This window comes from Oncorhynchus mykiss, chromosome 18 (assembly GCF_057628025.1).
Source record: "Oncorhynchus mykiss isolate SJ-2025 chromosome 18, ASM5762802v1, whole genome shotgun sequence".
In the NCBI taxonomy this organism is placed as follows: domain Eukaryota; kingdom Metazoa; phylum Chordata; class Actinopteri; order Salmoniformes; family Salmonidae; genus Oncorhynchus; species Oncorhynchus mykiss.
This window is the reverse complement of record NC_143039.1, coordinates 48,619,679-48,632,234: the sequence shown is the minus strand read 5'-3', so window position 1 is coordinate 48,632,234 and position 12,556 is coordinate 48,619,679. Positions and strand designations below refer to the sequence as shown.

The window sequence follows — 12,556 nt, the reverse complement described above, 5'->3', positions numbered from 1 at the left end:
TGTATAAGGAACTGGGGGATTGTCATTTGTATATCATAGCATTTGAACAATATTACATGTTAAATTATGCTATATTATATACAGTATAAAGCATAAGATATAACATCAATAGGACAGACTCTGGGGGCTATATTTTGGGTTTCAGTTTCGAATAATATACATTAGGCCTACATGGCTTTTTAACAGCCGAGCTTAGTTGACGTTTACATATCCTATGGTTAAATAAGTGAACGTTGGCTAGCCAAGATATACTTGTTATGCAGATGACCGTAATTGCACCTCATTGCAACTTTTTGAAAAAATTAAACAATTGGGTTTCTGGTTCAATGTGCTCTGACAGGGGAAGTTCCAGATACTTCTGTTTCAGCTTGTAGTTAACTAGATACTGTATTTGCCACAAAGCAGAACATTATGAGGCAAAAAATTATATTCAGGAAAATATTGTAAGCGCCTTTTATCTTCTAAGTCATAATTATCACCTCACAGACGTGAGACTTCCAACCAACTGTCAGTGTGCAGGTGCACTGAACTGGCAAATGTGGTGCAGTCCATGAGGAGGAGATGCACTGCAGTACTTATTGCAGCTGGTGGCCACACCAGATACTGACTGTTACTTTTGATTTTGACCCCCCCCTTTGTTCAGGGACACATTATTCAATTTCTGTTAGTCACATGTCTGTGGAACTTGTTCAGTTTATGTCTCAGTTGTGGAATCTTGTTATGTTCATACAAATATTTACACATGTTAAGTTTGCTGAAAATAAACGCAGTTGACATAGAGAGGACGTTTCTTTTTTTGCTGAGTTTAGTATTCCAGTCCATATGATAAAACAAAATGCATCCTGAATTAATGAAAGAACCTGGCATTAATCTAATTATAGACAATTCATGACATTCAATGATCTATTTATCCTAATATACAGTCAGCATATAGTGGGATTTATGCAACAGATGGCATGGAATATTTCAGCAATGAAACATTTAAAATGTCAATGTCTTATCAATGCTGTGTTGATCCCAATATGAGTATCATCTGCCAAATAGGAAAATAATGCGAGCAATTCATCAAGTTTAACACTGAGACCCAAACATCATTATTATCGTGTAGCGTTTCGCACATTGCAATTTCGCAGCATTACCGTTGGGAGCTCCTGAAATATTAGATCTATCAGCCGGTATTAAGCCCAAATTAGGATTTATGATGGCTAGATAAATATATAATTACCCAAAGAAAATACCACCTCGGTGTATGAGTGAAATTGGCTTAAATTGAGGCCTTAAGGGGAAGGTTCCGAAATTAAAATTCTGGGGTGAGAAATGAACCCTCCACTTCCACAGGAGACCTCATAATGAGATTCTACTCATGGAAAGGCCACTGCTCGGGTTGCCAGATATTTGAATAACCCCGAACAGTTTGTGTAAGAGGCACCGGTCTTAATACATGGTTTGTGTGAAGAACTGCAATGCTGCTGGGTTTTTCATGCTCAACAGTTTCCTGTTTCGTACACTCAGTGCATATTGTGATGGTTATTCTGTCATCATTTTAGATGGACATAAACAGGAGGCAAGGCTGGGAGGAGGAGCCACCCGGCACTGCTTCAATGACCTGATGGCTAACACGCAGTACAAAATCAGTGTGTACGCCCAACTCCAGGACACAGAGGGGCCTGCAGTCACCACCACAGAGAGAACCTGTAGGTGTCCCCATCAACTGCTGCTTAGTATACACTCTACAACAGCCCTACAACCGTCTTGCTACTATTCTCAGGAAGGATTCTTACAATGTTGTGACGACATAAGTTCCAACATCACCTCAACAGTCTAGCTCAAGGGTCGGCAACCGGCAGCACGCCGGCCAAAACCATACCCCGAAGTGATTTATTTTGGCGCCCCAAAGTTTTTAGTTAAAACATAAACAAAAAAAGTATTCCCTCTAGACTGTAGCAACGTCGTTACAACATTATCCACACCAAACATACAGTACATCAACATGTCTTACAGACAATCACAACATATACAATATTTTCAAGACATTATTAGCCTCCTGGGAGGCACTTGAATGCCTCTCCCAGGAATGAATCATGATTCGGTCTGTGGCCAACCACAACAGTAATCAAGGCACTCTCTCTAACCCACCAGGCATTTGTTTGCATTGAATTGCTTTACTCTAAGTGTAGACACTGATTTATAGCTTTGTTTTGATGCAGATTAGAGCTAAAGGCCTTTTTTAAATTACCCTGCGTTTCCCCAGGCGGCCTTGCAGGCTGCCATCAAAAGTAATTCCCAGTTTCATGTAGCTGAATAACTACGGCGGTAAAGTATATGCGAGTTTCAGCAGGGTTCCAGAGCTAGAAAAAAATGTTTAAATTCATTTCAATTTGACTGCCGCTGTTGGTAGTGATCAAGCTAGCAAATTACTGTATATGGGTAACTTAATCATCAACTCGGCATGCTGCTAAGCATAAGCTACCATCTCAGATTTATTCTCTGAATTCCTTCTGATTCTTCTATCATCTGACTGGTTATATATATTATGTTTGATGCTATTATCAATGTGGTATCTTCTGTCTGTAGCCATTTTTTTTTTTTACTGTAAATGAAAGCCTCACCAAACATGTGGTTAGGTGAGGTGACACAGACAACTAATGAGGATGTCATAATGATTTGTGTGTGTCTTATGTCATTGCTTTCATGCAGTCCCTGTTCCCACCCCAGCACCCACCAGGCCGCCCACTACCACCCCTCCTCCCACCATACCCTCAACCAAGGAAGGTAAGACAAAAAGCCTGTTGTAAACACATACCTGTTGGTCCGAGTGTGGTCCATTCGATTCCTATCTGGTAGACCAGTACCGATGTCATCAGTGTTTTCTCTAGTTAACACTGATGCTTGGTTGGGCTGCTGGAGAGAAAAACTTTAGGTCTGTATATTGCGTTTAGTAAGCTATAGTGCTTTTGGCTTGGCCTCAAAGCCCTTCGTGTTCCTTTATGGAGTAAGGGGAACTAATACTGTCCATTTAGAACATCTACCTGGGTGATGTAGCGCAGCAATTTTGCACTCAAATGCTCACAAGTCCCCACCCATCGGCAAATAGATAGTGTAGAGATATCCCCTATGGTAGATTATCTATGTATTTTTGTTCAACTCACTTAGAGTGGCATGAACCTTAATTAACATACAGGGCCTACAGAAAGTATTCACATCCCTTGACTTTTTTTCACATTTTGTTGTGTTACGAAGTGGGATTAAAATGGATTTAATTGTAATGTTTTGTCAACATTCTACACAAAATACTCTGTAATGTCAAAGTGGAAGAACATTTCTAACATTGAAAAAAATGATTGAAAAATAAACACTAATATATCTTGATTACATAAGTACTCAACCCCCTGAGTCAAGACATGTTATAATCATCACCTTTGGCAGCGATTACAGCTGTGAGTCTTTCTGGGTAAGTCTCTAAGAGCTTTCCACACCTGGATTGTGTAACATTTGCCCATTATTATTTTCAAAATACTTCAAACTCTGTCAAATTGGTTGTTGATCGGTCTCCCGAGTGGCGCAGCGGTCTCAGGAACGTTCACTGTCTTCTTGGTAAGTAGCTCCAGTGTAGATATGGCCTTTTGTTTTAGGTTAATGTCCAGCTGAAAGGTGAATTCATCTCCCAGTGTCTGGTGGAAAGCAGACTGAACCTCTAGGATTTTGCCTGTGCTTAGCGCCATTCCTTTTCTTTTTTATCCTGAAAACTCCCCAGTCCTTAATGATTACAAGCATACCCATAACATGATGCAGCCACCACTATGCTTGAAAATATGGAGAGTGGTTCTCAGTAATGTGTTGTATTGGATTTGCCACAAACCTAACACTTTGTATTCAGGACAAAAAGTTTGCTTTGACAGATTTTCCAAATCTGCTTTGACAGATTTTTTGCATTATTACTTTAATGCCTTGTTGCAAACAGAATGCATGTTTTGGAATATGTTTATTCTGTACAGGCTTCCTTCTTTTCACTCAATTAGGTTAGCATTGTGGAGTAACTACAATGTTGTTGATTCATTCACAGTTTTCTCCTATCACAGCCATTAAACTCTGTAACTGTTTTAAAGTCAGCATTGGCTTCATGGTGAAATCCCTGAGCGATTTCCTTGCTTTCTTAGCAGCTGAGTTAGGAAGGATGCATGTATCTTTGACTGGGTGTATTGATACACCATCCAAAGTGTAATTAATAACTTCAACATGCTCAAATGGATATTTCATGTCTGCTTCTTTCTTTCTTTTTTTACCCATCTACCAATAGATGCATTGGAAAACCTCCCTGGTCTTTGTGGTTGAATCTGTGTTTGAAATTCACTGCTCGACTGAGGAACCTTACAGATAATTGTATGTGTGGGGTACAGAGATGAGGTAGTCATTCAAAAATCATGTTAAACACTAATATTGCACACCGAGTGAGTCCATGGAACTTGTAACGTGACTTGTTAAGCAGATGTTTACTCTTGAACATATTTAGGCTTGCCGTAACAAAGGGGTTGAATACTTATTGACTCAAGACCTTTCCGCTATTCATGTGTAATTCATTTGTAAAAAATGTCAATAACAACAAAGAAATGACACTTTGACATTATGGGGTATTGTGTGATTGTGTGTAGGCCAGTGACAAAACAATCTCAATTGAATCCATTTTAAATTCACGCTGTAACACAAGGAAATGTGGAAAAACTTAAGGGGCGTGAATACTTTCTGAAGGCACTGTAATTTTGTTTGGTGAAAGGTTCGAGTAAATTAAAGAGCCCTCAGAACAGGCAGTTACCATGGAAATCACTCTGTCAGGTTGCTTGGTCAATTTTAAACCGGTCCCTGACTGACATTCAAACCTCAAATGATTTCTGACACAAATATGTGAATCTAATACAAGTTAATGTAATGCAGTGTCTATTGCACGGTCATGACTACAGACATCTGAAATGATAGTAAAGCTGTTTAATGTGCTTTTAGAATAATCACAAATCTATTCAGACTTTCAAAAACGATCACATATGAGCTTTTTAGTCTGAGATAATACCATAAGCTGGAACTTGTGTGACCTTGTGTCTTGAGTTTCAAGTCAGAATATCTCAGAATATTTACAATTCTCCAACAAACACATGCAACATAGTATTATTATACTTGTAGAAAAACTTGTAGAAAATGTGTAAAAGTTGAACTTTATTTGCTGTTTTAGAGAACGATAATCTTAGCAGTTTTCTTTTTTCCTACACAGCTTTCCCGGGATGAGTCTTGTAAAAGTTAACTGAGAACTCAGTCCCCTCTGTTGGAACTTCCAAGCCTGTAATTGTTATTGTTTTATTATTGTCATTGTATGCCTAGGAAACATCAACAAACGCTACTTTTAGTTCACTTTGCTTCCCACGTACTAGCAACTTGGTTATTATTTTTGGTTCCTTTGAAAATGACAGAGCAGAACAGTAAACAACAGGAAATGAGGTATTCTACTGGTCAATCTGTCCCTGGCTGGCGCTGATATGCGAGAGGGAAGTTGTTGAGATAATTGCCAATCATCGCAGCTCCTCTCTCGTAACCTGTGGAGAATGAGAAAGCTCTCTCCATTCTCCATTGTGATTCTTCCACTGCTGCCTTTTGAGGCTAGAGTGTGTATGTGTGTATGTGTGTGTGTGTGTATTGTTCTCTTTCTTTGTCAGTTTGTATTATATATGCTGTCTATTGTAGGAACTCTTATTGTGGGCACTGAATTTAAATTGCTCTTGATAAGAACATGTTCTAATTGCCTTGTAAATGTCCTGTTCAGTCTCCCTCTTGTCTCTTTCTCTGTTTGTATATTTTTTTCTCTCACTCTTCCACTCTCTCCCCTCTTTTCCTCTCCTTTTCTCACTCCTCATCCCTCTCCCCTCTTTCCTCATTTCTCCTCATCCCTCTCTATCCCTCTTCCTCCTCCCTCCTCTGACTTTTCTCTACTTCTATCACTCTCTCCTCTCTCGCTCCTTTCTCTCATTCCTTCTCTCAGTTTGCAAGGCAGCCAAGGCAGACCTGGCGTTCCTAGTGGATGGCTCCTGGAGCATCGGGGATGAAAGCTTCCTGAAAATCATCCGCTTCCTGTACAGCACCACAGGAGCCCTTGACACCATTGGACCAGATGGCACTCAGGTAAATATTGACACCTAGATCAACCAATGGGTGAGGTCCTGTAGCTAGCATTTACAGTGCTGTAGTGATATACTCAAATAAATTGTAATTAATGGTCTTAAAATGTATGAAGGTACATTTATATTTGACTCTTGTGTCACCTGTGCTTTTATGAACAATGCCCCAGTTTTCATTAAACTCATAGTATCTTTCTCCTGCCAGGTGGCCATTGTCCAGTTTAGTGACGATGCTAGAACCGAGTTCAAACTCAACTCCTACGACAACAAGGAGAGGCTACTAGAGGCCATTAACCGCATCTCCTACAAGGGAGGGAACACCAAGACAGGCAAGTAGACTTTATTAAAGCCAAACCTTTGTCAAACCTTATTCACTCCCTACCAATGAAGAGTTTTCATATAACTACTCTGCATACATTAAGTCCCCATTTATTTTTCTTTGAATTTCTAAAGGGACTCCCATAACAGTTAATTAACAGGATAACTGAATCCCATTGAGACAGCTGTAGCCGCCAGATGAACAGAAATACCCTTTATTGACTTTCCTTTTGTAACCTGCCAAAAAAGAATCCGTCATTGTAATCAGACAGGCCAGAGTTGTCAAGCATGGCTTCCGGAGAACAGTGAGACACTGTCACTAATCAGTGTTTCTAAGTACCAAACCCAGGAACCCCAAGGGGAGCGATAATGCATTCTCCAAGTCATCCAGCAATGTTTTCTTTTTTTCAAACGGGTGTAACAAAGAAGTTCGCTTGGTAATGATAATTGTTGCATTGTGTTCTCCTTTGATTCTGCTGTATTTGTGTGTAATGTGTATAATTGCAGGTGGGGTGGGAATAATAACTACATTGTATATTTTTTGCTGAATCATTTGCAGTGATAGTGGTAACCCAAAACCATGATCCTCTACCAAGTAACCTGGCTAAATCCTGCTGTCAATCTCACTTTGAGTGTAACTCCTCTCTTCATCTTCCCCTCCTCCCTCTCTCTCTCTCTCTCTCTCTCTCTCTCTCTCTCTCTCTCTCCCTCCACCCCTCCCTTCATCCCTCCTGCTAATTCTCTTACTCTAGGGCTAGCCATCCGGCATGTGAAAGACACCATCTTCACGGTGGGGGGAGGGATCCGGAGGGGCATCCCCAAAGTAGTGGTGGTGTTGACTGACGGGCGCTCTCAGGACGATGTCAACAAGGTCTCCAAAGAGATGCAGATGGAAGGTAATGCACATGATGCGAGAATTCAATTGAATAGAAGGTGGTACAAAAAAAGTATCTGTATATGTTAGTCCACCAAAATGTCCTAGATTTGCATGCACATTACACACAATTGGCAATAAAGTATGCTTGCCTTCTTCACAGGGTACATTGTCTTTGCCATTGGTTTTGCGGATGCGGACTACGGGGAGCTGGTGAGCATCGCCAGCAAGCCCAGCGAGAGACACGTTTTCTTTGTGGACGATTTAGATGCCTTCCAGAAAATTGAGGAAAAGCTGGTCACCTTTGTTTGTGAGGCTGCCACTGCCAGTGAGTCCTACATCCATGTTATTTGGAAACAGGGAAGGGGCATATTATTGTGTCTATTTTTATCCATGGAGTGACATAAATGTTTTGTCTTTCAGCTTGTCCTTCGGTGGCGATGAGTGGCAGTACCTTGCCAGGTTAGAGACTGGAGCATGCTTACTTATAGAACCTCTTCATGCTTCCTAGCATATAGGGCACAGTCAAGACCTCTACTCTCTGACCCGTTGACTAGTTCCGACCCCAGTGTAACTGTTATGCACAACATCACTGTAAACTGGACAGGGACAGTACAGTTGACACAGATCATTTCAAACACTGGACTCTGAAGTGTCAACCCATACCATTAACACTGCGTGAAATGGCCTGTTTCCGAAGTCATGATAAAACAGATTATTTTTACTTATCAGTAGACAACTGTGTATGGATATATCTGCTTTTACACCGACTCACGGTTGTTTATGTTGTGGCTGCAGGTTTCAGGATGATGGAGATGTTTGGCCTGGTGGAGGGTCTGTATGGACGTGTATCAGGAGTGTCCATGGAGCCTGGCACCTTCAACAGCTTCCCCTGCTTTCGGCTGCACAACAACTCCCTCCTCGCCCAGCCCACCAAGTATGGAAACTAGCATCTTAACTAAAAGGCATTACAGTGCATTATCTTCCATCAATCATGTAGAATTTAGTAGATGCTCTTGTCCAAAGTGACAAAATGTCAGGAACTACAATGATACAGGTTGCTTAACACATGTAGACAACACTTCATATATATTATACCTTTATGACAATGTATTTAAGTATTGGCAACACTTACCCAATGATAACAAAAACATCACCTTATAGCATACAACTAACCCTACTCCCCTGAATTGAATCCTCTTTTCCTGTCATGTGGCCTAACAATGCTGTTATTACAATGAAGAGGTGGTGATAATGACAGACAGCTGGCCTTGCCTGGTCTATTTCCTCTCCTTTATCTGCAACAATCCCCACACCACATCACACAAAGCATAGTCATTTTGTGTTCCATTCTCAAATTATAATGCAGCAAATGTGGTCCAAATACAGTATGGAGAAACAATTGCTTCCTGCTCCTAACCTCTCTTTCAAATTGAAAGACACTATTGAAAGAATTTAACTGGCAAGTTGAAACAGCATTTGAAAATGTGTTTAACAACAGTTGAACTCGGTGACTGTGCTACAGTACAACAAAACCTGCAGTACGTTCAGACTAGAGCCTATTGTTCTGTGAACTTTCCACTCCAGGTTTATCCACCCTGAGGGCTTGCCCTCCGATTACACCATCACCATGCTGTTCCGCCTGCTGCCTGAAACCCCCAAAGAGCCCTTTGCATTGTGGGAGATCCTTAACAAGGACAACGAGCCCCTGGTGGGCGTCATCCTGGACAGTGAGTAGAATGCCGGGGGATGGGGCTGGGACTTGGTTGCTGTCATAAGATAGACAAAGCAATGGACATTTCCCCAGGTGTCTCTGCTCATTTATCAGTTGTGAGCAGCACAAATATTTTGTCAATGTAGGCTACATTTTCAAAAGGTATCCCGTTGCTCAGATTGCACAATGTCTACTAAACTGTCCGTGCCTCCTCTATTTGAAACGAGAACATTCCTCACTATATTCGAGTTGTACTGTATACTGTCAAACGGTTCTCTTTCCAACTTTAGACGGTGGCAAGACCCTCACCTTCTTCAACCACGACTACAAAGGACAGTTTCAGACTGTGACCTTCGAGGGACCTGAAATCAAGAAGCTCTTCTACGGCAGTTTCCACAAGGTCAGAGTTCAAAAGCACTCCTTGTTGTCTCACTTCCTCAGTGCAAACGCTAAATGCTACAACATCACCCTAACACCTCAGAGAATGTCCTGCTTCCTGGCTATAAGCCAGCTTGTTGAGGGATGTTAAGTCACTCTTGTCTGGCTGTCAGTGGAGCTTACAATACCTTTGCCCACATCCATGGCCTGCTGCTAAAATGAACGAGGATGTGCTTTATCTCTTCACTGGCACAGCTATCTGATAGTGTATTCAGGTCACCCACTTGCCAATGTCATAATCATCCTCCGTCTACAGATAACTAACATTATCATCCCTGAGTGAGATGTAGCACCTGAAACAAACACAGACCTTTTTTGGAGCAGTTTGTAAATCACTTATGTTATGACTGTTCAAATTGCTTCAACTTTTTTTGCTGCACAATAATAGTACTATATGTCATTTAGCAGACGCTTTTATTCAATGCTACTTACAGCCATGCGTGCATACATTTTACGTATGGGTGGCCCCAGTGGGACTATAACCCACAACCTTTGGCGTTGCAAGTGCCGTGCTCTACCAACTGAGCCACACGGGACCAGTACACAGTGTGTGGCTGTAGCAGTAACATATACTGTGGGTAATACGGTGCCATTATGATATTCACAAGGAATCCCCTTCATATTTCACCTGCTATCTGGTGAAATTCATTTTGTTCTTTTAAAATGCAAACCTTGTGGAATGAAGCTGGCACTCCAATATTGCCAGAATAATATACTCATAATTGAATCATAGCCTCTTCCAAACAAACTAAACTATGTAGGGAGGGGGGATTTGATATGAATGAAAGTGACTATGGCCTGTATTCAATTAACCACTGTTGCCTTTTTCCTCAGCAAATTATCACTAGTGATTACTGCAATTATTTGCCCTGCCAATCCATAAGTATTATCATGTGTCATCTTGTCAGCACTTTGGTGATAATGTGGTAACATTTTAGATTACCTCTCAAGAAGACCTGATTGATGGCCAGATACTTTGCTGATTCAAGTTGCCTAATTCGAATGATTAATCAGGAATCTGTTTTTGTAGGAACAAAGGTGTAAATGCAAAGGAAATGCTACATTTCCATCATTATCAGAGCTTTAGCATAGTAATGCACCAATTTCAACAAAGCTGAAAGTGATGTTTCATAAAGACACACATTTACATTTGATATTGAGGTAGAATAGATACACTACATTGCCAAAAGTGAGTGGACACCCCTTCAAATTTGTGGATTCGGCTATTTCATCCACACCTGTTGCTGACAGGTGTATCAAATTGAGCACACAGCCATGCAATCTCCATAGACAAACATTGACAATAAAATGGCCCGTACTGAAGAGCTCAGTGACTTTCAACCTGGTACCCTTGTAGGATGCCACCTTTCCAACAAGTCAGTTCTTCAAATTTCTGCCCTACCAGAGTTGCCCGGTCAACTGTAAGTGCTGTTATTGTGATGATCACCATGCGCAATGCCAGGCATCGGCTGGAGTGGTGTAAAGTTCGCGGCCATTAGACTCTGGAGCAGTGGAAACGCGTTCTCTGGAGTGATGAATCACACTTCACCATCTGGGAGTCTGAAAGACGAATCTAGGTTTGGCGGATGCCAGGAGAATGCTACCAGCCCGAATGCATAGTGCCAACTGTAAAGTTTGGTGGAGGAGGAATAATGATGGTCTGGGTCTGTTTTTCATGGTTCAGGCTAGGCCCCTTAGTTCCAGTGAAGAGAAATGTTAGTGCTACAGCATACAATGACATTCTAGCTGATTCTGTGCTTCCAACTTTGTGGCAACAGTTTGGGGAAGGCCCTTTCCTGTTTCAGTACGACAATTCCCCTATGCACAAAGCGAGGTCCATACAGAAATGGTTTTTCGAGGTTGGTGTGTAAGAACTTGACTGCACAGCAATATTCCCTCTAAACTGCGCGCAGGCGTGCAGTACCCCCGAGACTGCCGCAGACGGCCGTGCAGAGTAAATATCAGCCCACGGAGAGAAGCACAAAATGTAACTTCCCTCAACTTTCTAGACTTTTCCCTGTTAGTTAACACTATCAACGTTTCCCTTTACTGTGGCAATTGTGATCAAATCAATGCAATATAAGCCACTTGCAATGCAACACACCGAAACAAAACAAACTATACAAGAGATGTTGTTGTAGGCATCGGAGTAGGATTCTATGTGCATGACCCAGACCATACTCTACACAGACCAGTGCAGCATAGCCAATCAGACCTGCAGTAGACCATTGCCATATATGGATCGGTGAGTAGATGCGCTTGTTTTGAGATCAAAGCAAGAGCTGCATGTAGCCACATGTGCACATTTTGTTCATATCCTTTACTAGTTAGTGAGTTAATAGCCCAGTTTCAGATCATTTGTAGTCAGCAATAGGGGAGTGATTGCTTTCTACAAGGGCACAAAAGGTGTACATTTCTAGACATTTTGAAAAGCTAGGTAAAGAGCTTTTTTTGTCTTAAAGGGGCAGTGTTGTATTTTGAGACAGGCTTGAATAAGCTAAGTAGCCAATAGGCAGAGGGTAGCATAATTTGTCTGATTCTCTGTAGTAATGGTATGGGAATAATAATGGATTTTATTTTGTAAAGTGGTTTCTTGCATCAAACAACACAACAAAATGTTCAGTCACAGGTCAATGTCAAGCCCTACATGTTTTTTTTCAAAAGTCTCATGGAATGTAGGCCTACAATGAACACCACACATTAGCTGCTACTGTAGGCTGAATGATTAAACAGCTATTTCCATGTTAAAATGTTATGGGATGCATTTTCTCCATTGTTTTTGATAGTAGGCCAATCTGGTAGGCCTACACTATAATACAATAGCCACAGTAGCCTACTTGGCCACTGTTTAAACTGTAACTTAAAGAGGGTACAGCCTCAGTGTTCACAGTAAATGCACGCTGGAAGTTGCACAGAATTTTTACAACATTCAGGTTCGTGCTCAGCCGACCTGAAATTTGCTCAATTTTGTTTAGGGAATATTGCTGCACAGAGCCCTGACCTCAACCTCATCGAACACATTTGGGATGAATTGGAATGTCGACTGCGAGCCAG

The 12,556-nt window shown here is 41.3% G+C and overlaps 1 protein-coding gene across 4 annotated transcripts in view; it reads left to right on the top strand.

Annotated features, from left to right (window-relative positions):
* col14a1b (collagen, type XIV, alpha 1b) overlaps positions 1-12,556 on the top strand; it is a 92,281-nt gene that overhangs the window by 50,639 nt on the left and 29,086 nt on the right. For all 4 annotated transcript variants that reach the window (XM_021572039.3, XM_021572040.3, XM_021572042.3 and 1 more), the window contains 10 exons: positions 1,548-1,694; positions 2,698-2,772; positions 6,023-6,162; positions 6,364-6,487; positions 7,229-7,372; positions 7,514-7,678; positions 7,774-7,812; positions 8,149-8,287; positions 8,938-9,080; positions 9,355-9,464. In XM_021572039.3, coding sequence (XP_021427714.3) covers positions 1,548-1,694; positions 2,698-2,772; positions 6,023-6,162; positions 6,364-6,487; positions 7,229-7,372; positions 7,514-7,678; positions 7,774-7,812; positions 8,149-8,287; positions 8,938-9,080; positions 9,355-9,464 — 1,226 coding nt within the window. The remainder of the gene's footprint in view (positions 1-1,547; positions 1,695-2,697; positions 2,773-6,022; positions 6,163-6,363; positions 6,488-7,228; positions 7,373-7,513; positions 7,679-7,773; positions 7,813-8,148; positions 8,288-8,937; positions 9,081-9,354; positions 9,465-12,556) is intronic.